Source organism: Dromiciops gliroides, chromosome 2 (genome assembly GCF_019393635.1).
Source record: "Dromiciops gliroides isolate mDroGli1 chromosome 2, mDroGli1.pri, whole genome shotgun sequence".
Taxonomy (NCBI): domain Eukaryota; kingdom Metazoa; phylum Chordata; class Mammalia; order Microbiotheria; family Microbiotheriidae; genus Dromiciops; species Dromiciops gliroides.
Genome location: NC_057862.1, coordinates 218,013,554 through 218,036,947, shown reverse-complemented (window position 1 = coordinate 218,036,947; position 23,394 = coordinate 218,013,554). Strand labels below are relative to the sequence as shown.

The window sequence follows — 23,394 nt, the reverse complement described above, 5'->3', positions numbered from 1 at the left end:
AAGTGAAAGAGGCACAAAAGATCTATTACAATAGCATGAAAGAGGGAGGGATGAGCATTGTTTTGACCTTACTCTCATGTGATTTGGCTCAAAGAGGGAATAATATACACACTTAATTGGGTGTAGAATTCTATCTCACCCTATAGGGAAGTAAAAGGGGAAAGGGGAAAGAAAAGGGTGAGATGCTGATTTTAGAAGGGAGGGTAAAACTAGCAGGGGAAAGGGGAAAAGACCAAAAAGGAGGTGTGATTGATAGAAGGGAGGGCAAAACTAAGAAATGAAAGGGGAAAGGATAAAAGGAGGCGGTGGGGCTGATAGAAGAGAGGGTAGACTGAGGGGGCAGAAACAAAGCACTAGTGAGAAGGGAGAGGAGAAGAGGAAAGAGAAAAATACAAACAAAGGAAAAATAGGATGCAGGAAATATACAGTTAGTAATCATAACTGTGAATGTGAATGGGATGAACTCCTATAAAATGGAAGCAGATAGCAGAGTGGATTAAAAACCAGAATCTTACAATATACTGTTTACAAGAAACACATTTGAAGCAGAAATACACACAAAGTAAAGGTCAAAAGGCTGAAGCATAATATGTTATGCTTCAGCTGAAGTTTAAAAAAAAAAAAAAGCAGGGGTAGCCATCCTTGTCTCAAACAAAGCAAAAACAAAAATTGACCTAATTAAAAGAGATAAGGAAGGAAACTACATCTTGCTAAAAGGTACCATAGACAATGAAGTAATATCAATATTAAACATGTATACACCAAGTGATATAGCATCCAGATTCTTAGAGAAGAAGTTAAGTGAGTTATGGGAAGAAATAGATAGCAAAACTATATTAGTGGGTGACTTCAACCTCACTCTCTCAGAACTAGATAAATCTAACCACAAAATTAATAAGAAAGAAGTTAAGGAGGCAAATAGAATGTTAGAAAAATTAAATATGATAGATGTCTGGAGAAAATTGAATGGGGATTAAAAGGAATATACCTTTTTCTTAGTGGTACATGGCACATACATAGAAACGCATGCCACATATTAGGGCATAAAAACCTCACAGTCAAATGCAGAAAGGCAGAAATAGTAAATGCATCCTTTTCAGATCATGATGCAATAAGAATTATGTGCAATAAAGGACCATGGAAAAATAGACCAAAAATGAACTGGAAACTAAATAATCTCATTTTAGAGAATGAGTGGGTCAAACAACAGATCATAGAAATAATCAGTAACTTCATCCAAGAGAATGACAATAATGAGACAACATACCAACACTTATAGGATGCAGCCAAAGCGGTTCTTAGGGGAAATTTTATATCTCTAAATGCCTACATGAATAAAAGAGAGAAAGAGGAGATCAATAAATTGGGCATGCAACTAAAAAAAGCCAGAAAAAGAACAAATTTAAAATCTCCAATTAAACACAAAGCTGGAAATTCTGAAAATTAAAAATGACATTAATAAAATTGAAAGTAAGAAAACTACAGAACTAATAAATAAAACTAAGAGCTGGTTCTATGAAAAAAACAATAAAATAGATAAACCTTTAGTTAATCTGATTTAAAAAAGAAAGAAAAAAACAAATTACCAGCATCAAAAATGAAATGGGTGAACTCACCACAAATGAAGAGGAAATTAAAGCAATAATTAGGACTATTTTGTCCAACTATATGGCAATAAATTTGACAATCTAAATGGAATGAATGAATATTCACAAAAATATAAACTGCTCAGATTAACAGAAAAGGAAATAAAATTCTTAAATACGCCTATTTCAGAAAAATAAATTGAACAAGCCATCAATGAACTAAGAAAAAATCTCCAGGGCCAGATGGGTTTACAGGTGAATTCTACTAAACATTTAAATAACAATTAATTCCAATACTACACAAACTATTTGGAAAAATATGTGAAGAAGGAATTCTACCAAATTCCTTTTATGACACAAATATGGTGTTGATACCTAAACCAGGAAGAGCCAAAACAGAGAAAGAAAATTATAGACCAATTTCCCTAATGAATATCGATGCAAAAACCTTAAATAAAATATTAGCAAGGAGATTACAGCAAGTGATCACCAGGATAATACACTGTGACCAGGGGGGAATTATACCAGGAATGCAGGGCTGGTTCAACATTAGGAAAACTATGAACATAATCAACCCCATCAATAACAAAACTAACCAAATTATATGATTATCTCAATAGATGCGGAGAAAGCTTTTGACAAAATATAGCACCCATTCCTAGTAAAAACACTAGAGAGCATAAGAATAAGTGGAGCTTTCCTTAAAATAATAAGCAGTATCTAAAACCATCAGTAAACATTATTATGTAATGGGAATAAGTTGGAAGGCATTCCCAATAAGATCACAAGTGAAACAGGGATGTCTATTATCACCTCTATTATTTAATATTGTACTAGAAATGTTAGCTTTAGCAAAAGAGAAGAAAAAGAAGTAAAGGAATTAGAATAGGCAAGAAGGAAACAAAACTATCACACTTTTCAGATGACATGATGGTATACTTAGAGAATCCTAGAGAATTAACTAAAAAAACTACTTGAAACAATTGACAATTTTAGCAATGTTGCAAGGTATAAAATAAATCTACATAAATCATCAGCATTTCTATACATGACCAACAAAGTTCAGCAGCAAGAGATAGAAAGAGAAATTCCATTTAAAGCAACTGTGGACATTATAAAATACTTGGGAGTCTACCTGCCAAGACAAACCTAGGAACTGTATGAACACAATTATAAAACACTTTACACACAAATAAAATCAGATCTAAATAGTAGAAAAAATATAATTTGCTCATGAATTGGCCAAGCTAATATAATGAAAATGACAATTCTACCTAAATTAATTTACTTATTCAGTGCCATACCAGACTACCTAAAAATTATTTAAAGAGCTAGAAAAAATAATAACAAAATTCATCTGGAAGAACAAAAGGTCAAGAATATCAAAGGAACTAATGAAAAAACAAATACACTGGAAGGTGGGCTAGCTGTACCATATCTGAAGCTATACTATAAAACATTAGTCATCAAAACTATTTGGTACTTGCTAAGATGGATTAATGGAATAGGTTAGACACAGGAAACAGTAGTAAATGACTATAGTAATCTACTATTTGATAAACCCAAAGACTCCATCTTCTGGGAAAGAAACTCAGTATTTGACAAAAACTTCTAGGCAAACTGAAAGGTAGGATGGCAGAAAGTAAGCATAGACCAACATCTTACACCATATACTTGACCTCATTTTAGGTCAAAATGGGTACATGATTTAGACATAAAAGGTGATACCATAGGTAAATTAGGAGAGGAAGAAATAGTTTACCTCTCATATCTATGGAGAGGAGAAGAATTGATGACCAAACAAGAGATAGAATATTATGAAATTCAAAATGGATGATTTTGATAATATTAAATTTAAAAGTTTTTGTACAAACAGAAGCAATGCAGCCAAAATTAGAAGGGAAGCAGAAAGCTGGAAAACAATTTTTATAGCCAGTGTTTCTGATAAAGGCCTCATTTCTAAAATACATAGGGAACTAAATTTGCCGTCTATAGAGCATGTGCCTGAGTACCTTACTGTATGGCAGCAAAACATGGACTACATACACTAGACAAGAGAAGAAGCTTAATAGCTTCCACATGCGCTGCCTTTGGCGCATCCTTGGCATATCTTGGTCAGATAGGATCACCAACACAGAAGTGCTCTAATGTGTTCAACTTCTGAGCATCTCCACACCACTGAAACAAAGATGGCTGTGCTGGCTCAGTCATGTGCACCACAGGCAAGACGGGCGCATTCCTAAAGCCCTACTCTATGGTGAGTTAGCCTCAGGCAAAAGACCTGCTGGACACCCCCAGCTTCGCTACAGAGATGTATGCAAGCAAGACTTGAGGGCTCTGGGAATAGACACCAGCACCTAGGAAGAGATAGCCAAGGACTGTGCCTGATGGAGTTCAGTACTCAGGAGCAGGTTGCATGCAGCTGAGATGGGCCTCCAAGCTCTGGAGGAAGAAAAACGAATGAGACGCAGGAACTGATGGGCAACAGAGAGCGCAGTTTTCCAATGCCCTCGTTGTGGCAGGAGCTGTGGCTCCCGTATCGAACTACACAGCCACACTGTGGCCTGTGGCTCTTCAAGGCGCTGATCCGTGGTCATCCACGACTGGCAGAAACCTACTATAGGGAACTAAATCAAGTTTATAAGAATGCAAATCATTCCCCAATTGAGAAATGGTCAAAGGATATGAACAGGCAGTTTTCAGATGAAGGAATCAAAACTATCTATTGCCATATGAAAAAATGTTCTAAATCACTATTGATTACAGAAATGAAAATTAAAACAACTCTAAGGTACCACCTCACACCTATCAGATTGGCTAATATGACAAAAAAGGAGAATAATAAATGTTGGAGAAGCTGTATAAAAATTGGAACACTGGGACAGATAGATGGCGCAATGGATAGAGCACTGGCCCTGGAGTCAGGAGTACCTGAGTTCAAATCTGGCCTCAGACACTTAACACTTACTAGTTGTGTGACCCTGGGCAAGTCATTTAACCCCAATTGCCTCACCCCCCACCCCCCACCCCCCAAAAAAGCTTATGAAAGTCAGGAGAATGATAGCAAAGATCTGTTTTTTGTTTTTTGGTGTTTTTTTGTTTTTGTTTTTTTAGTGAGGCAATTGGGGTTAAGTGACTTGCCCAGGGTCACACAGCTAGTAAAGTGTTAAGTGTCTGAGGCCGGATTTGAACTCAGGTACTCCTGACTCCAGGGCCGGTGCTCTATCCACTGCACCACCTAGCTGCCCCTTTGTTTTTTGTTTTTTAAAGAAAAGGAACAACCTAGAGGCAAAAGTGATTTGCTTATATAACTAATTAATGGCAGAGATGCATCTAAATAAACCCCTAAATCTCCTAAATACCTAATTCAGTGCTTCTTCCAGGACACCAAAATGCCTTTCTGACATTCAAAACCAAACCATAGGAATAAAGACTTAAGTTGCCATTAAGAGCTTGCAGGTATAGAAGAAAAGGAATTACAGAGACTGGCTTAAAGACAAGAAATGAAAGCAGAGAAGAAAGGGACACTTCTATGTGGCACTCTAGGATCAATTTTACTTAACATTTTAAAAAATTATGTATAAAAAGGAGTTAGTAAATTTTCCTAGGTATAAGAGGCCATGGCTCTGATACCAAATTTATCAGTGTTAAAACAAAGAAATATCTCATATGGCTTTTTGAGCTGGCAGGAAAGTGGCAAATAATCTTCAGTTTGGTAAAGTTTAAGCATCTTTGTGGGTAGAAAAGCTGAAAATGAACGCCAGCATATACCTTAGTGTCACTATCAGACACAGAATCCTGGGTGTGACATTTTTCTATGTTCATACCAAATACTGAATTTCATGGTGACTTAAGTAAAATGTTGCTGATATGTTTACTAACCTGATGTCTTGGATGGCACATCTTCTATCTCTTTTCTTTCCCCATATTTTTAGAGAAGTCACCAGTAAAATGATAAATTCTCCATTTTTCATGCCAATAGCTACCATGTCCCCTTCAGGGCTGTAGCACACAGTACGGGCAGCGTGACCCAAATTGACTTTATTTAGCATCTTCTGCATGAGAATAGACAAAGTCACAGAGGATTCAAATTAGATATCATGTACAAATCAGTTTTTCCAAAGGCTGTCAACTATTAAATATAATTTCTGAGAAAATAGTTAACAAATTAATAATATGTTAACAAATGCAGGATCATTGTGCCAATGCTTGAAAATATTAACAGCTTTCTAAACTACTTGTACCTACTTTATCAGCAATATCCCAGAGTCTCACTGTGCCATCTTCTGCAGCAGAAAGGAAAAAATCTCTTGAAGGATGTGTTGCAAGTCCCCAAATTGGTCCATCCATATGACCATTAACTAAAATGTTACACACTGCATTTTTCTCTCCTACTTCAATTATTTCAGCATTCTTAGTCCCAACTAGTATCTTTCCCTGAAAAACAGTTAAAATATTATGTTTATGCTACATATTATCCTTTTTAATACAAAAATGACTACTGATTCACAATCAGGAGGATATATGGCTTTTAATACCCCCACCCCAGTTTTGAACAAACCATAATTTTATCCACTTCTTCCTGTAACCAGGAACAAACACTGAAATATGGTTAATTGTGTTAGAGATATAGTCTATGGCCACTGTATACAGCATTTCTGTGATCAGCTAATTGGTTATCATGCTATTTAACATGTTCTTATAAAATGAGCCATATGTTTTCTGAATCCAAATCTACTTAATGTGGGAGTAAGCTCAAGAAAACAAGCAGAGTTAAATATAGATAGAGAAGGTGAAGAGGATCACTTTCTACCTTTTACAATGATACAATGGTTCTACATCTAACTATTACATCAAAGATGGCAGAGTTAAAGAAGTAGCAAAACAAAAATGGCAAGTAAATTAGTCTCAGTGACAAATGCTAAGAAGTGCAGCAATGGGTAAGAAGATTATAACAAAAATTACTCTCTAATCCTTGGTATATTATCTAATAAACGTAAGTTTAAAAAATCTTACTTTGCCTCTGCATACAGAGCGAACACAATCTGTAATTTGTCCTGTCTCTAGTCTGAAGGCACGGCATCTTCTCAGCTCCTGGTCCCAAAGCTTAACTGCTCCTCCTTCTTTTGACCTAAGTAAACAATAACCCAAACCTAAATAACAGGCTAAATATCAGTTATAACTGGATCTGTCTTGATTAAATTTAAAAGGATATGAAATGCATTGCCATTTCAAATCAGATTCTTCTGATATTTTAAAATCAAACAATCTTTGTCCAAAAAATTTAATGTAAAAATAACTTCATTTTGAGCAATGTTAATCTTAGGGTACTCCATAATTTTCTTCTATATTCTCAATATATAATAGATATAAATCATTTATCATTTTTATCTTTAAAATTCCAGACTAGATTATTAACATCAATATTAACATTTCACATTTATATAAAATATGAAAATTTGCAAAGTACTTTTCTCATAACAATATCATAAGGTAAGTAATGCAAATATTATTCTTTCTTTACAGATAGAAAAATTGAGGCACAATAAGGTGAAGTGAGTTGCCCAGAATCATACAATAACTGTCATTGCCAGGATTTGAATCCAAGTCTAACACTTTCTCCACTAAACACACTAAATTGTAGTGCACACCTACTTGCTCTATGGACAGTGAGTAGAACAGTTCGACAATAATTAAGAATTCATGTAGAGGATAGAGGAATATAAAACTGAAAAGGAAGAAATTAAGCTTACAGGCCTGAAGGGAGTAAGTAGGACATATCCCTCTAATATTAGGAATAGGAAGAAAGAGGCAAGGAAGATTTCTTTTTTTTTAATAATAAACATTTTTATTTATAGTTTTGGGTTCCAATTTTTATCCTTCTTTTCCTCCCTCCCCTCTTCCCTCCCTGAGGCAGCAATCAGATAGGGGTTATGCATGTATGATTATGTAAAACATTACCATATTTGTCATTTTGTACAAGAAAACTTGATTAAAAGATAAAAAAATGAAAGAAAATGAAAAATAGCATGCTTCAGTCTGTTCCATCATTATCAGTTCTTTGGAGGTAGATAGTATGTTTCATCAATAGTCCTTTGGGATTGTCTTGGATCACTGTATTGTTGAGAATACTCAAGTCATTCATCAAACAATATTGCTGTCTCTGTGTACAATGTTCTCTTGGTTATAAAGAAGCTGTCTTAAAAGGGTAAAGACATTTCTGAAGCTCTAAGAGTCAAAGTGGCCCAAGGAAGCCTAATTCTAAAGCTCTCAGCAACCTGCAGGAGATGTCTCCTTTTTGGACAGGACTACTACGCTGGTAGATTAGGGAAACATCATAAATATAGTTAACTCTGATTTCTGCAAAGCATTTGACAAAGTTGCTTATGGTATCCTTGTGGATAAGACTGAAGCATGCAGTCTCGGTATTAGTACAGCTGAGTGTACTGACAACTGATTAGATGACCAAACTTTAATAGCTTGATTAATTTGGAAGGAGATCTCTAGCGGAATACCATAGGAATCTGTCCTTGAACTTAAAATAACTGCTATCATTGTTTAGAATTCCCTTTTAGTTTATTTTTAGATACAGAATAGCTTAAGAATAATGTACTTTAAACTGATCTGAAAGTTATTCATTGTGGGAAATAAAGAAAATTCATTAAATACATTCTAAAAATAATTTTAAGAGACTGTAGTCAGTATCTTCATCATTGTCATTATTACAGGCACTTATTAAGTACTTATTAGGTGCCAGGCACTGTGCTGAGCATTGGGGATATAAAGGCAAAAACATGGTCCTTACCCTCAAGAAGTTCACATTCTAGTGGGAGAAACAACAAAAAAATGACAATGTAGAGCTAGATTCCAATTCATTCGAGTTTGAATCATGCAAAATTCAGTTTTGTGATTTAGAACTACAAAATACCAGGTCACATTTAATGCTGGCCAAAATTTAGTTAATGTAACGTGTGAAATAGCTAAGGGTTTTAACTTGCTATGTTGTCATTCTGCACTTAACCTACTGTCATGTGTGGATGTTGTATGCTGTTGTACATCATATTGTTAACAGTTGTGTTATTTTTTTAAGAGCTCTTAACAAAGTAGACAAAAGGAAAAACACTTTAGAAGGAAACACTGCCAGGACAAAAAAGAGGCTTGTTATTATGCTAAAAGAAAAATTTGATGGAATTAGATGGCACAAACATGGAATGAGACGTAGGAATGCCTGAATCTAAAGTAGAGAATATAAAACATGCAGATGAAGTAAAAAAAAAAAAAGGCAATACTGCATTAAGCTTTCTGGGGTTTGTAACTACAAAAGTGAGTTCTCTCCTCCACGGCTTCCTCCGGAAAACCCCTTCGAAACCGCAAAACAGGGCCAACCGCAGAACAGGGCCAACCACACACACAGTCCCAAGCTAATTGGCTGGCAACTTTGATTGACAAAACTAACAGGCAGCTCTACAGCTGCCAGCCAGCCAGCTTCTGGACACTAAAGTCGCCTGGCTGCCCCCATTATGATTTGGCCAGGCCCATGTAGGCGTGCAGGCATCTGGCGTGAGGTCAGCACATACAGGCGCACGCCAGGGTTTCTAATTTTAGCCAAAGATGGGGTCATAGAAACCCCAAATCATAATTAATTCCTTACAGTATTCTGTACCTACCAGAGTATATATGAAGACTTGAAGAGAAGATAGTTCAGTTTACATTGCTAAAACATTTTAAGTAACAAAGTTTTTGGTTATATTGTTAGAATAGGCCAATTTTTAGGCTCAATATTCATGCTCTCTGGTAGGTAGGCAACTGTGATGCTCATCTCCAATACAAGTATGCCCATTATCCCTTAATCTCACTCTTAACTCTGTGTAAGCTCCTAACCTTTTTGAACCAGACTTCAGCCCTTAAGAGAAGCTATAAATTAACCCTGTCCTATGTACCCACAGTCACAGTTGTGTAATTATCAAGGGAAATCTCCACCATAGCCCCAATCACTCTATATCTGCCATGCCCCTGCTTCCTCCCCCTTGGCTCTATAAGGTGGTGATAAGTGAGTGCAACCCCACCTCTTCCTAGTACTCCCTTTTCATTTTAGGAGGGACAGAGTGAACTGCACAGGATAAGCCAGTGTGGAGGGGTTAGAATCTCCACCATGCACCTCATTCCATTCTGCTCCATTTATTTTTGCTTCTGCAGGCTTTTCTACCTTTACCTCAGCAGCCTCCACACCTGTGGCCCCTTCCTCTGATCAGTGAGTTTAGGTGTAGATAAACCATTTCAGGAAGTTCCTAGTCCATCCATGCTCACTTCTCTATGGGTTCAACTCCTGAGTCTTGACCTTGCCCCCTCAAAGGTATCCCTCCCCTAGGGGGCAGCTAGGTGGTGCAGTGGATAAAGCATTGGCCTCAAGAGTTCCTGAGTTCAAATCCGGCCTCAGACACTTGACACTTACTAGCTGTGTGACCCTGGGCAAGTCACTTAACCCCAATTGCCTCGCAAAAAAAAAAAAAAAAAAGTATCCCTCCCCACCATTACCAAATCATTTTATGTGTTGTCTTCTCTCATTAGAATGTGAGTTACTTTAGGGTAGGGACTGTCTTTTTTGATTGTATTAGTATTCCCAGCACATAGTGCCTGGCACAAAGTAAGCACTTAATAAATACTTTCTCTATCTATTGTTATCCTTCCACCAAAACCAAATTCTCTCCCAAATGTTCATAATTCTGTAAAGGGTAGATACCATCATCCTTCTAATCACCCAGGTCTACAAGTTAGTTACCATCTTTAATTCCTCTCTTTCACTCACCCCACATTTACAAGCACTTGTCAAAAACTTACTGTTTCTATCTCCATAACAACTCCTGCATCTCTCCAATCATAAAGCCACCAGGCCCTCACCCCATCTTGCCTGCATTATTATAATGACTTCCCTTGTTTCAAATCTCTCCCCATTTGTCTACTCTTCACACTTGCCAAAGAGATTTTTTAAAAGCACAAGTCAACCATGTCATACTCTCCCCATCTCTGAAGTCCATTAGCTCCTTATTACCTCTAAAATCAAATAAAAACTCCTCTGTATGGCATGTAAAGGCCTTTATAACCTGTTCCCAAATTACCTTTTTAGCCTTATTATACATTATTCCCCTTCTTTTACTCTACAATCCAGCCAAACTTGTCTTCTTGTGGTTCCTCACACTCATACAAAAAATAATCCAAACAGGAAGAGGAAATTAAGGTATGCTATCACTCTCTAAGCAGATCCATGAAAACTAAGAAATATGGATTTATTTGGAAAACTTTCTGCTGAGTTAGAATCAGAGACAATTCACTTTTGCTTATTATTTTTGTATGATGTATGATTATCTACAGATACACATGGTTCTTGGTGAAAAGTTTTCATGTTCACTAAATGTTATGACCGATTATTACTTGATTGCTATATTGTTTATCTTGCAAAAAAGTATCCAAACATTTATCTCTTTGGTTAGATATATCAATCAAATTGACTGATTAATTAGTAACTATTATTTGAGTCTGCCTACCTTCTAGGAAATACATAGGGATTATTAAAAATAATGAAAAATATTCAATCACATTGTTCTCAAGAACAAAAATTTTTTCTCTCATTAATAATTATCCAAAATACTGTTAATTTTTTTATCTCATACTTATGGCATTTTTCTATTTGTTTTATAATGTTCAAAGTATATTCATATAAAAGCATATCTACATAATTTATAAATAATTATAAACATCAGAGTATGGGTTAAAAAGTTTTTACTGATAGAAATACATGATTAAAAAAGTTTGTAGGCCACTGGCTTATATAATCACAGTCAGATCATATAGATCTGACAAGTTTATTTCAAACAGAAATAGTAATAGCAGGTAATTATTAAGATATCTGAAGATAGGGGCAGCTAGGTGGCGAAGTGGATAGAGCACCAGCCCTGGAGTCAGGGAGTACCTGAGTTCAAATCCGGCCTCAGACACTTAACACTTAACTAGCTGTGTGACCCTGGGCAAGTCAGTTAACCCCAATTGCCTCACTAAAAAAAAAAAAAGATATCTGAAGATATGTATTCACTAAAGGAAAATTCTCTGCAAATGTTTATGTTAGGTATGTGGAAGGAGATTAATACTTGGAATTGTGTTTTTTTTGTTGTTGTTTTTTTGTTTGTTTTGTTTTGTTTTGTTTTTTTAGTGAGGCAGTTGGGGTTAAGTGACTTGCCCAGGGTCATATAGCTAGTAAGTGTTAAGTGTCTGAGGCCAGATTTGAACTCAGGTACTCCTGAGTCCAGGGCCAGTGCTCTATCCACTGCGCCATCTAGCTGCCCCTAATACTTGGAATTGGATTATAGTTAAAATGATCATGACACACATTATATAATGTCGGAAAAATTTCTAAGTCCAATGGAGGAACAGAAACAAATAAGTCTCCAAGCCATAGAAAATAGGTTCATTGAGAGAAGGCCTATCTCACAATAAAGCTGGTCATTCAGGGGTTGGACCTGAAAGACCCTGACTTACAAAATCCAAGTTTTTATGCCCCTTCCAGAGCTTGAATGCTTCTGTACAATAGTAAATAAAAAGTATCTAAAATTAAAGCATCTTCTTAGGAAATAGAGGAACTGCCTACATTACAAATGTTAGCATTTTCCATTACTCATATCAGCCTCCTTGTGGCAACAGGGTCATAAGCTGCATGATCACTTCTAATCAAGTATATCACTAGTGAGCTGCATGACCCCCTTGAGTCAAGAATGACATAAATAACTAAAATATAGTATTGCTCACTATTGTATCTTGTGATATTACTTAATGCTTGACATTGGAAAGTATCATCTGACATTATTAAGTAGTAAGGAGAGAGACTTGATCTACTAATGCAATTAAAATAAGATATCTAAATATAACAAATCACAAATTTTCAATTAATATGCTAATTATCATCATAATTAAATCACTTTTAACTATATTAAATCTCATAACTAAGGGGTAGGGAAAATCTCACTCACAATAATACTGTAAAAGTTTTTCGTCTAAATAAACTGAGATAAGTAGTATGTTATTTTCATTTTACAGATGAAAAAATTTTGTCTTGGAACTCAAGAGTTTAAGGGATTACCCTGGGCCATCTCATTAGTAAGAACAGGGCAGAACTGGTAGTCGAATACAGGCCTATGAGACCAATGCTCTGAAGATCTTACATATTAACAGAGTTTCTAGAGTTCAAATTAATTTATACTAGGAAGAAATTGGAGATAATAAAGAGAAGAAACAAAGAGAAGAAAAGTATGTGAGAAGAAAAAAACTGACACGGTAAAAAAAAAAGTAAAAGAGAGTGATTTATATAGCTAAATAAGTGGCAACCTCTTAAATATTCATACATATTCAACTAAAGTTTCCATTTAGTTGACAATTCTAGTTAAAATTTCAAATAAGAAAAAAATAACACTTACGGTCTTTCTTTGCCACCTGTGACTATAAGCCCATCTCTAAGGGTTGTATACATCGCAAAGACAGGTCCATTATGAGCTTTGGCCACAACACGACACAGAACATGGTCTTTCCACACACAGACATCTCCACTGATGGTACCTGTAAATGTCAAGTTATTCTGAAAGGGGAAAAATACACTCATCAAAAGATTCAAATGAGAAAAATAATGGATGCAAACAATTTTAATATAAAACATGACTTCTTAGTGCAAACATCTCCTCTCCAACTATTTTTTATTTGACTGTTGGTTAGAACTTATGTCAGACTTGACTCTTCTCAGCAATACAATGGTCCAAGATAGTTCCAAGGGACTCATGATGGAAAGTGCCCTCCAAATCCAGAAAAAAAAATTCTATGGAATCTAGATGCAGATTGAACCATACTATTTCTATTTTTTGTTTGTTTTTCTTTTTTGAGTTTTTTCCCTTTTGCTCTGATTATTCTTACATGGCATGACTAATGCAGAAATATGTTTAATGTGATTGTACATATATAACCTATATCAGATTGCTTGCTGTGTTGGGGAGGGGTGAGGGAGGGAGAAAATTTTGAAACTAGAAATCTTATAAAAACAAATGTTGAAAACTATCTCTACATGTAACTGGAAAATAATAAAATACTTTTATGGAAAAAAAGAACTTATGTCAGAGCATGAAAGTCCTGAAGAAATGGAGCAACAGCTCAATGTTATTATTTTCAATAGTTTTGATAAAAGATAAAGTCAGAGAAGTGATTGAAACTAATTGCTAAAATCATGTTTGAGGAATTCTCCGGATTTAGTTGTCTTCATCAACATTTTTATAGATCCATGATTTTATCACTATGTGCTCCCCACACTGAAGCAAATCATAATTCCTCAATGATTAATCTTAATTAATGAAGTGAATAATCTTGAGTTGTAATTAAAAAAAATCACAAGTTGACCTACTTCTTGTGAGCCTCAAATGAAATTCTAAGTTCAGTGCTTCGCAAACTTTAAAATGTGCTATAAATGTCAGTTATTTTATTATGTATACTAAATTTGGATTAGCCATCAAGAATCCCCAAATTATAAAGTTAAATTTTACTAACATATTTGAAGCTTAGTAGCCAATTAAAATGCCAAATTGTGTTCTAGCACAGCTTTTTTTTTTTTTTTGAAGCTTACTGATGATCTATGAAAAGGATAAAAGCAAGTAACTGCTCATTAGCAGTCACTCCTCTGTGTAGTATGGTTGTTTCTCCTCTCCTTTCATGTGTTTCTCCCTTTTCCTCCCAGGAACAAGGGGCCCTAAGCATATCTAATCTCACATGGAGATGTAATCAGTATCTCTGACCCCTCCATCCTTCACCTAACTTTCCCCACAATCTTCTCAAATCTTAAATCATGTCAATTCCCTATATTCTCATAGGAGAAAATACAAAACCCTTAGCCTGGCATGGCAGGCTCTCTGCAACCTGGCTTTAATCATACTTTCCAGACTTATTTTCTTCTTTCCAATCTTTTTCTTTCCTTTGTACAGTATACATTCTAGTCTTTGAGACCACTAGCTACTTTCTGATCCTATCCTCAGTCCCTTGCCTTCATTCATTCATAGGCCATTCCTCAGGAAGAGAAAATACTTTTTCATTATCTCTTCCTTTTGACATTCTTCTCCTTTAAGACCTAACCAGTTGTGACCTATTTCCTTTATGAGGTCTTACCTTATCCCCCCCCCCCCATAGCAAATTCTCCCTTCTCAAAATTTTATTAGAGCACTGTATCTGGACCTCTCTTTTACCCTGGTCATAGTCTAAATCGTGTTTATTTCTTGTACATGTCTTACCTATTTCCTATTTACATATATATGTATACATATATGCATTTATAAATGTGTGTATGTATGTATGTATGCATGTGCATGGTAGTAAAATTTCTCCCCCGGAGCAAGGATTGCATTATTTTTTCATTTTTATATCCACACACAAACCACAGTATATCCCCACTTTCATCTTTGTGTTCCCACACAAACCATTTATACTAAATTAGGAAGCACTTAAGTAAACATTTGTTTAATTGAATTAAGGCTGTATAAGTCACATGGTTCATCTTCCTTTGTTATAAAAATGCTTAAAACACAAACCTGAAACCTAAAAAGTAGAGGAAACCCTAAAAACAAACACAACCTTTACATCACAAACTGTCTTTCTTGTAGGAGTACAGGAATGGTTTGCTGCTCCTTATCAATGAGAGGCACTTTTCAGGAATATGAAAAACTGCTGAAAGAAGATATATTTTAGGAGATCTGGATGCCTGTTTATTCTGTCCCCTGTTGTGATTTTGAGTAAGTCACTTGTCTTCCTTATGTAGAAATAAACACTCTGATTACTGATGATATATAAAAGTGATAATCATATTAAAATTCACATTTATAGTGTGCTTTAACACCAAGTACTTTTCTCACAACCTGTACTATAGACACAGTTTAAGGATTCTCAAACACATTTTAAAGAGGAGGAAAAGGAATCTCCAAAAGGGTAAATGGCTTGGCCCTGATCACCCAACTGAGTAAACAGCTAAGGTGGGGAAATCAAGGTCCTCTTGATTCAAAGCTTTATCCAGTACTCTGCCTTGATACTTAAATAAGCTACTATTTCCTTCTCTCCTTTTATGTTTCCTCCTACTTGAGAATAAGAATATGAGGGAAAGAGCCAGGGAGGTTTTATGTGAAGAGATACATATATTTTATGGTTAAGAGATTATATAAGCTATTGCATAAAAAATAAGGAAGTTTAGGGAAATACACTTAATATACAAAGATACAAAGAATGGCTAAATTCATTCTCTTTCTCTCTCTCTCTCTCTCTCTCTCTCTCTCTCTCTCTCTCTCTCTCTCTCACACACACACACACACACACACACACACACACACACACACACACACTTTTTTTTAAAGCTCAATTATGATACATACTGCTCCAAAAGCTACAGCTAGCATCGTCTGCATCCGGGCATCTTCTATTGTACTCAGCAGTCCTTTCTTACTAAGAAGAGCTCTTCCAGCTAAGGTCCAGAATCTGACATGTTTCACTCCTACTGAAACAAACTGAGTATCTGAATCTGGTCTGAATTCTGCTACAAAAATACGCTGGCTGTGACCCGCTCTGCTGGCAATTTTGGCACCTAATAACAACACACAACAACAAAAAACTCTATAAAGGTATCAAATTGAAAATTCTCAAAAAAAAAAACCAAACATTGCTTTTTAAAACTTAATCTTATTTCTTAATACTGTTTGCTTTATAACACATTTTTTCCTAAATCCATCTCCCTCCCACACACAAGCCATCCTTTGTAATAATGATTAAAAAGGGAAAAAAGGCAGCTCAATAAAATTAATAAATATATCTTCTGGGTCTGCCAGTGTATGTGATATTCTATACCTGCAATTCCTCATCTCTGCAATGATTGAAGGGAAGTTAATTTTTTCGTTATTCTCCAGGGTGAAAGTTAGCTATTATGTTTATAAAGGATTCAGTTTCTTGTTCTTCATCTTTTTTTACATTATCGTATAATCATTGCATGTTATTTTCTGGTTCTGCTTATTTTATTCTGCATTAGTTCATATATATCTTCTTATGCATTTCTGGATTCTACATATTTGTATTTCTTACAGTAATATTTCCTCACATTTATATAACACAATTAATGTGGCCATTCCCCATAAGACACTCAATTTGTTTTCAGCACTTTGTTATCATAAAAAGTGATGCTATGGTTATTTTGATATATATTTATTATTTATTTGTGCCTATGACCTCCTTGGAATATGCCTAGTGCCTAGTAGTGGGCATATAGACAGTTTAGCCACTTTTTAAAAAGGGAAATTACAAATTGCTTTTAATAATGGCTGGATTAATTTATATTTCCACCAAGAACATATGTCAGTATGCCTATCTTCCAGAAGGACCTCCAACATTATTATTCCCAACTTTGCTGAGACGAAACCTCAGAGATGTATTGATTACATTTTCTTATTACTGATGTGGTGAAATTAGTTTTCAATTATTTTAAGAACTATTTTTCATGTGCTTTTGCCATAAATACTGGAGAATGTTTTGTGGTCTCATGTATTTAAATTAATTCTGTCAGATCCCTATCCGAAGTTATCAGATCTTCATCAGAAATAGAATTGCAAATAATTTTTCCTAATTGATGGTTTCCCATATTATTCTTGCTGCATTACAAAAATATTTCAATTCTATGAAATCAAAATGGTATTTTATTTTTTATGATTTTCTTTCCCTTGTTTGATAGCATAACCATAGCTGTGAAAAGTACTTGATCTTATTCTCTTCTCATTTTTTTTTTTATCATTTAAACTTTCATTCAGGTTGCACATCCATTTTGAACTTATGTTATGTGGTGTAAAATACTGGCTTAAAACTGATTTTTGTCAAATTACTTTCTAGTTTTCCTAGTAGTTTTCACGGAATAGGTCATTTTCTTTGAGCAATTTGTATTCTTGGGTTACTGACTTGGAACATTTCTGAATTGTTTTCAGCTTGTTGTAATGACTTATAAAGGTGATTAAGTTTTAAAAGTAATCAAAACCTGTTTCAAAGGTTGTAACTGAAAACCAGAAAGTATACCTAGTTTTCTTGTTGCGATCCCCTAGCAGTTTGATTATGTAAGGTTCACTGAGCTGTAGGATTTTCAGCACATAGTAGTTGCATCCTAGCCACAATCTTCATTATTCAAACCATAAGTTCTTGCAAAGCAAGCACTGCAACATTTTTGTTTAACCGTGAAGCCCCTGCGAAGTTGTATTTCACTTCACATCACAATGTTAAAAAAGTTTTAAATAAACAGAATTTTAGTAAATTAAAACAATTTCCCCAATGACTTTTCATTATTATTCTGATTATTTATTTTTATTTTTATTTCTATTGGCAGTGGTTTATTCATCCCTCCCCAATTTCTTTGTAGAATCAGTTATCCACAAACACATTATTGAAAGGAATTATCTGGCAAATTCTTTTGCAACATGAATAATTGCTTCTTTAAATAGTCGCATTTTTATTTTTATTTTAAAAATTATTCTCATAAAAGAGAATTACTATTTTGGTTTATTGGCTTTTCTTAAAATAATGCTGGCATAAATATACAGATAGTAGACACTATAAATGTTGGTTATTTATAAAAAATGGCAAATCATGAAATTAATATAACCACATAAAATTCATTCTGAACTGTATTCTCTATAAACATAACTTATCAAGAAAAATCTCTCTCTCTCTCTCTCTCTCTCTCTCTCTCTCTCTCTCTCTCTCTCTCTCTCTCTCTCTCTCTCTCTCACCTTCTTGCCACTTCCAAATGGTAATGGTATGTTCTCGGTCCAGACCCACAGAAAGCAATAGTTTGCCAGTAGCACTAAAGCTGACAGAACATACTCCTTTTGAATGGTAACATCGTAATATAGACAAAGTTTGCTTGTTAATGGCATCCCAGATGTGTATAGAAGGAGCTGTAGCTAAACAACAAATGAAAAAACAAGTCTGTTTTGGTTTGTTACAAATGCTGTTTTAGTTTCTACAAACAGTACGCAATCTCTGAAATGTGAAGCCATTAATGAAATTAAGGACAATATTTTATCTCAGTGATAATAAAAAACATTTACAATTTAAAATACCAAAGAAAAAAGTGAATACAATGTGAAGATACAGGATATCCCAAAAGTTTTAGTACACTTTAAATCTTACACAGTTAAAGGATTCTGCTTAAGGTAATGTTTTAAGGTATTTATTAAATATTTATTTAATTTGCACATTATAATATGGCCATTTACTTACATTTTACACTATAATTTTGAAACTCCTTAAGCCCAAATTTATAATCTATTCTTGGGACTGTACAATTAACACGGATAAAGAGAGATAAGAGAAACTAAAAAGACTGACTAAAGGTATGTTAAAGCCATTATAGATTGTTTGATGCTAGCTAGCTATACTGATGTATAGCTACGGTTTTTTGCTGCTTACTATTTTTTTTCTTTTAAATATTTGTACCCAGTGTTGGGCTATTATAATTTTTAAAATAACTATTCTTCTGAACATGATGACTATTTTTACACATTGAAAACATCCATTTTCCATGAATCCTATTTATAATATCCAAATGAATTTTGAAAAAATATATCCAGTAACTAATTTAACAGTCCCAGAAAGTGATGGCATAAAATAAGCTTAGATACAGACAAAATACATAGAGAATAGACAGAACATGACCTTAGAAGGGAAGGCAAGAGCATGTAAAGTAACTAGGAAAAGCCTCTTCAAGGAGATAGCAAATGAGCTGGGGTTTTAATATATTCTTCATTCTATTTTTACTTAAATATATTTTATCGATGACTCTTTCAAATTACCTTTCAGAATGGCTAGACCAATTCACAGCTTCACCAACAATTAGTGCATTAATACACCTGTTTTCCCACAGACCCTTCAATATTTATTTTTATTGTCAACTCTATCAATTTGAAAGGTATTAAGTGGAACCTTACTACTGTTTTAACTTACATTTCTCTAATTATTAATATTTTGGAGGATTTTTTCATATTACTGTTGATAGACTAGATTTCTTCCTCAAAAAACGACTTGCTTATCTACATCGACCATTTGACAACTGAAAAATGGCTTACACTTATAAATTTGAATAAATTCCTTGCATATCCAAGACAATATATTCTGGGGAGCAATTTGTAACTAAATTGCATATCCTTTGATCCCAAATGATACCACTACTAGGTCAAAGAGATCAGTGAAAGAAGAAAAGGACTAATACGCACAAAAATATTTACAGTAGTTCTTTTTGTGGTGGCAAGTAACCACGAGCTAAGGAGGGTGCTTATCAATTGTGGAATGGTTGAAAAATTATGACACATGAATGTAATTATGGTATATGAATGCAATACTATTATATTTTAAGGAATGATGACAGTTAAGTTTCAGAAAAACCTGGAAAGATTTGTATGAATTGATGAAGTGAGCAGAAACAAGAGAACACTTTTTACAATAACAACATTATAAAAACAACTTTGGAAGACATAAAAACTGAGATCAATGCAAATGACTAACATTGATTTCAGAGGACTGGTGATGAAGCATGCTACCCACCTCATGAAACAGAGGTGATGATCTCAGGAAGCAGATTGAGGCAGGTATTTTTTGGATATGGCCAATATAGAGAATTAGTCTTTTTTGATTATGCATATTTATTATACTGCTTTTGTTTTTCTTTTTAGGTTATTCTCATAAAATTTTGCAAAGAAGGCAAAGTAGATTTGAATAAATGAAATAAATGCACTTAACATGTGCCAAGCACAGTGTTAAGATTTAGTGATAAAAATACAAAAGTAAAGCTAGTCCCTTCCCTATAGGAGCTTACATTTATATTCTAATGGGGACACAACATATATTGGCAATGGGCACTTTGAAAAATTGCTAGTACAATGAGTGGGGTCATGAGGAAGGAGACTGAGGCAGTTCTTCCAATTCTAAGACTGGAGAGAGGGGAAGGGAACACACTGGGTGTCAAGCAGCTGTCAAGACTGTTGAGAAAATCAAAAGGGAATAGAGAGAGAAATTAGGTATAGCTGGAGTCTGCCTGAAATAGTGGGCCAGGTGAGCTGGTACACATAGATTATTAGTAATTAATGTTCTCTTGGTCCCCTTTCTGATTGTAATATATTTTAGTTTATATGCATTTAATATTTTCTACTCTTTAAGATACCATGAGAATATATCCCTCAATGTCTCAACAAAACCACGTCCCTTCCAGCAGAGGCTTCTTTCCCTGTCCTTACTTGGTACAATCTATCTTCTTTTCCTATCTTTGTTTTCTTCAGAGCCATTTCTCCTTCCTCTATAAGCACATCCGGGACATGATAGTTCTGCTATTCTTATGAAGAAAAGGGTTCCCTGTAAAAATATGGGCAGGTTGGAGCAGCTAGGTGGTGCAGTGGAAAAGGCACTGGCCCTGGATTTAGGAGGACCTGAGTTCAAATGAAACCTTAGACACTTGACACTTACTGTGTGACTCTGGGCAAGTCACTTAACCATCATTGCCCTGAAAAAAAATAAGGGCAGGTTTCCTTCACCTGTCTTTTTTTTGATGCCTCATTATGGTATGGAGGTGACCCTGGGTTTTTGAAGACTAACCCAGTGGGGAACAAGTTCTAGCCACTTTTACCAACAGTAGAAAAGCTTCAAGTGAAGTTCTGGCAACAGACTCTGTTATCTGAGGCTGAGCCTTGCTAAGTTCAGAAAGGATCATCGCCAGTCAGCTGGCATTTTGGGGATCTATTCTTTGGCCTTATAAAATGGTTCTCTGTTGTGTGCCCTACCTTCACTTCTGTAGTGTTAAGTGCAGAGTGATAGGAGAGAGGAGGCTAAGAATCACAAAGTTTTCAGGCAATCTATAAACATTACCTTCACTGTTGATACTCAATGTGGGATTGCTGTGCAATTACCAACACCAGGACATGTTAGTAAAGGAACTAAATAATATGAGTTTTGACATTCTTGTTATAAATGAAAGCAGCAGACAATAAAAATGGAAAACTACTAATACCTCAGGTTAGTTAATTTGATTTTCACAACTCTGTAATGTAGGTATTATTATTATTATTATTATTATTTTATACATGAAAAAACTGAAGCTCAAAGGAGTTGAATGATTTGCCTAAAGGCACTGTTAGTATCTAAGGCATAATTTGAACCCAAGTCTTTCTTACTGAAAGTCTAAGACTCTATCAGTTATACCATGTTTTAAGGATAGTTTGCAGTTCTTCTCGGAAAAGCAAATACAAGTTGGTAGAGTTAGTTTTATTGTGTTTTTAAAGGCAACAAGAAACATTTTTTCATTAAACATTGGGTCATCTTGTGCTATTAATAAACTCTTCAATACTCATGACAAATACTTGCAAAAAACCCCACCATGAAAATAATTGCAGTTTGCTCACCATCATCTATTGCAGAGGATAAAGGGGTAGAGAAAATCAATGAAGACTCTGATAAGATACTTAAATTAATCCAACATAAACTTTCATATTTGGTGACTTCAATAGAAAAGAAGGGATAGGTGAGGTTACTAAAAAAGAATACTAGAATATATGATTTAGGATTCAATAGAGAGAAAGACCAAAGACTTGAAGAATATACAATAGCCCATACCTATAAGTCATGAATACTTTTCTTTGAGAAAGGAATCAGAAAGTGGTAGACTGACACAACATGAAATTGGTTGTATTTTAACAGAGGAAATAGATCAGTTTATTTTTGTTTTTGTTTTTAATGGGGCAATGAGAGTTAACTGACTTGCCCAGAGTCACACAGCTAGTAAGTGTCAAGTGTCTGAGGCCGCATTTGAACTCAGGTCCTCCTGAATCCAGAGCTAGTGCTTTATCCATTGCGCCATCTAGCTGCCCCAATAGATAATTCTTGATGTAACTGTTTGTCCACTGTCAGATGAAACTTGTTAGAACAAAGATCAAAATTAATATAAAGTTAAAAGAATAAAAATCAGAAAAATATATCATGTATAATCCAAACTACTCCAATATATTCTATTTGGACAAGTTGTTGACATTAATGATGGGAAATAAAGGAAAGGATGTTGACACTGATAGTAACCATTTCAAATGAAGTTTAAGCAATGTAAATCAATTGCCATAACAAGGAGACCAAGAAAATCTAAAAACTATATTAATCAGTGAACATTTCACTTATTTACCTAGCAGAAAAATATGCTAGCCAAAGGCAACACTGTGTTAGAAGACTTGTTTTCTACATCTTATGGATCAGATTGGTGCAAGATTATGACTATTATTGCCTTATAAGAAAAAAAGGAGCAGTGCAAGATAAAACTAGTCTTAAGAAACAAGAGACCAAACTAAAGCACAGTCATCCAGAGGACATTTATGTCTACTCTGTTAATTATGGATTTTTTAGTTCAAGAGGCAGCAGAATATAAAGCATAGCAAGCTGCTCTCAGAATTAGAAATGAATTGATCCAAGTCCTGTGTCTGACATATACTGGCTGTGTGACTTAGCCTTTTTTCCCCATAAAAGTATTTTATTATTTTCCAGTTACATGTAGAGATAGTTTGAAACATTTGGTTTTTTTTTTATAAGATTTCTAGTTTCAATTTTTTTCTCCCTCCCTCCCCTCCCTCCCCAAGACAGCAAGCAATCCAATATAGGTGATATATGTACAATCACATTAAACATATTTCTGCATTAGTCATGCTGTGCTAGAAGAATAATAACAAAAAGGGAAAACCTCAAAAGA

The 23,394-nt window shown here is 34.8% G+C and overlaps 1 protein-coding gene across 1 annotated transcript in view; it reads right to left on the bottom strand.

Annotated features, from left to right (window-relative positions):
• The window catches only part of EML5 (EMAP like 5), a 240,776-nt gene that overhangs the window by 19,130 nt on the left and 198,252 nt on the right, over positions 1-23,394 (bottom strand). Inside the window, 6 exon segments of the mRNA XM_043989871.1 lie at positions 5,469-5,641; positions 5,835-6,023; positions 6,603-6,717; positions 13,049-13,206; positions 16,022-16,230; positions 18,407-18,580. Coding sequence (XP_043845806.1) covers positions 5,469-5,641; positions 5,835-6,023; positions 6,603-6,717; positions 13,049-13,206; positions 16,022-16,230; positions 18,407-18,580 — 1,018 coding nt within the window.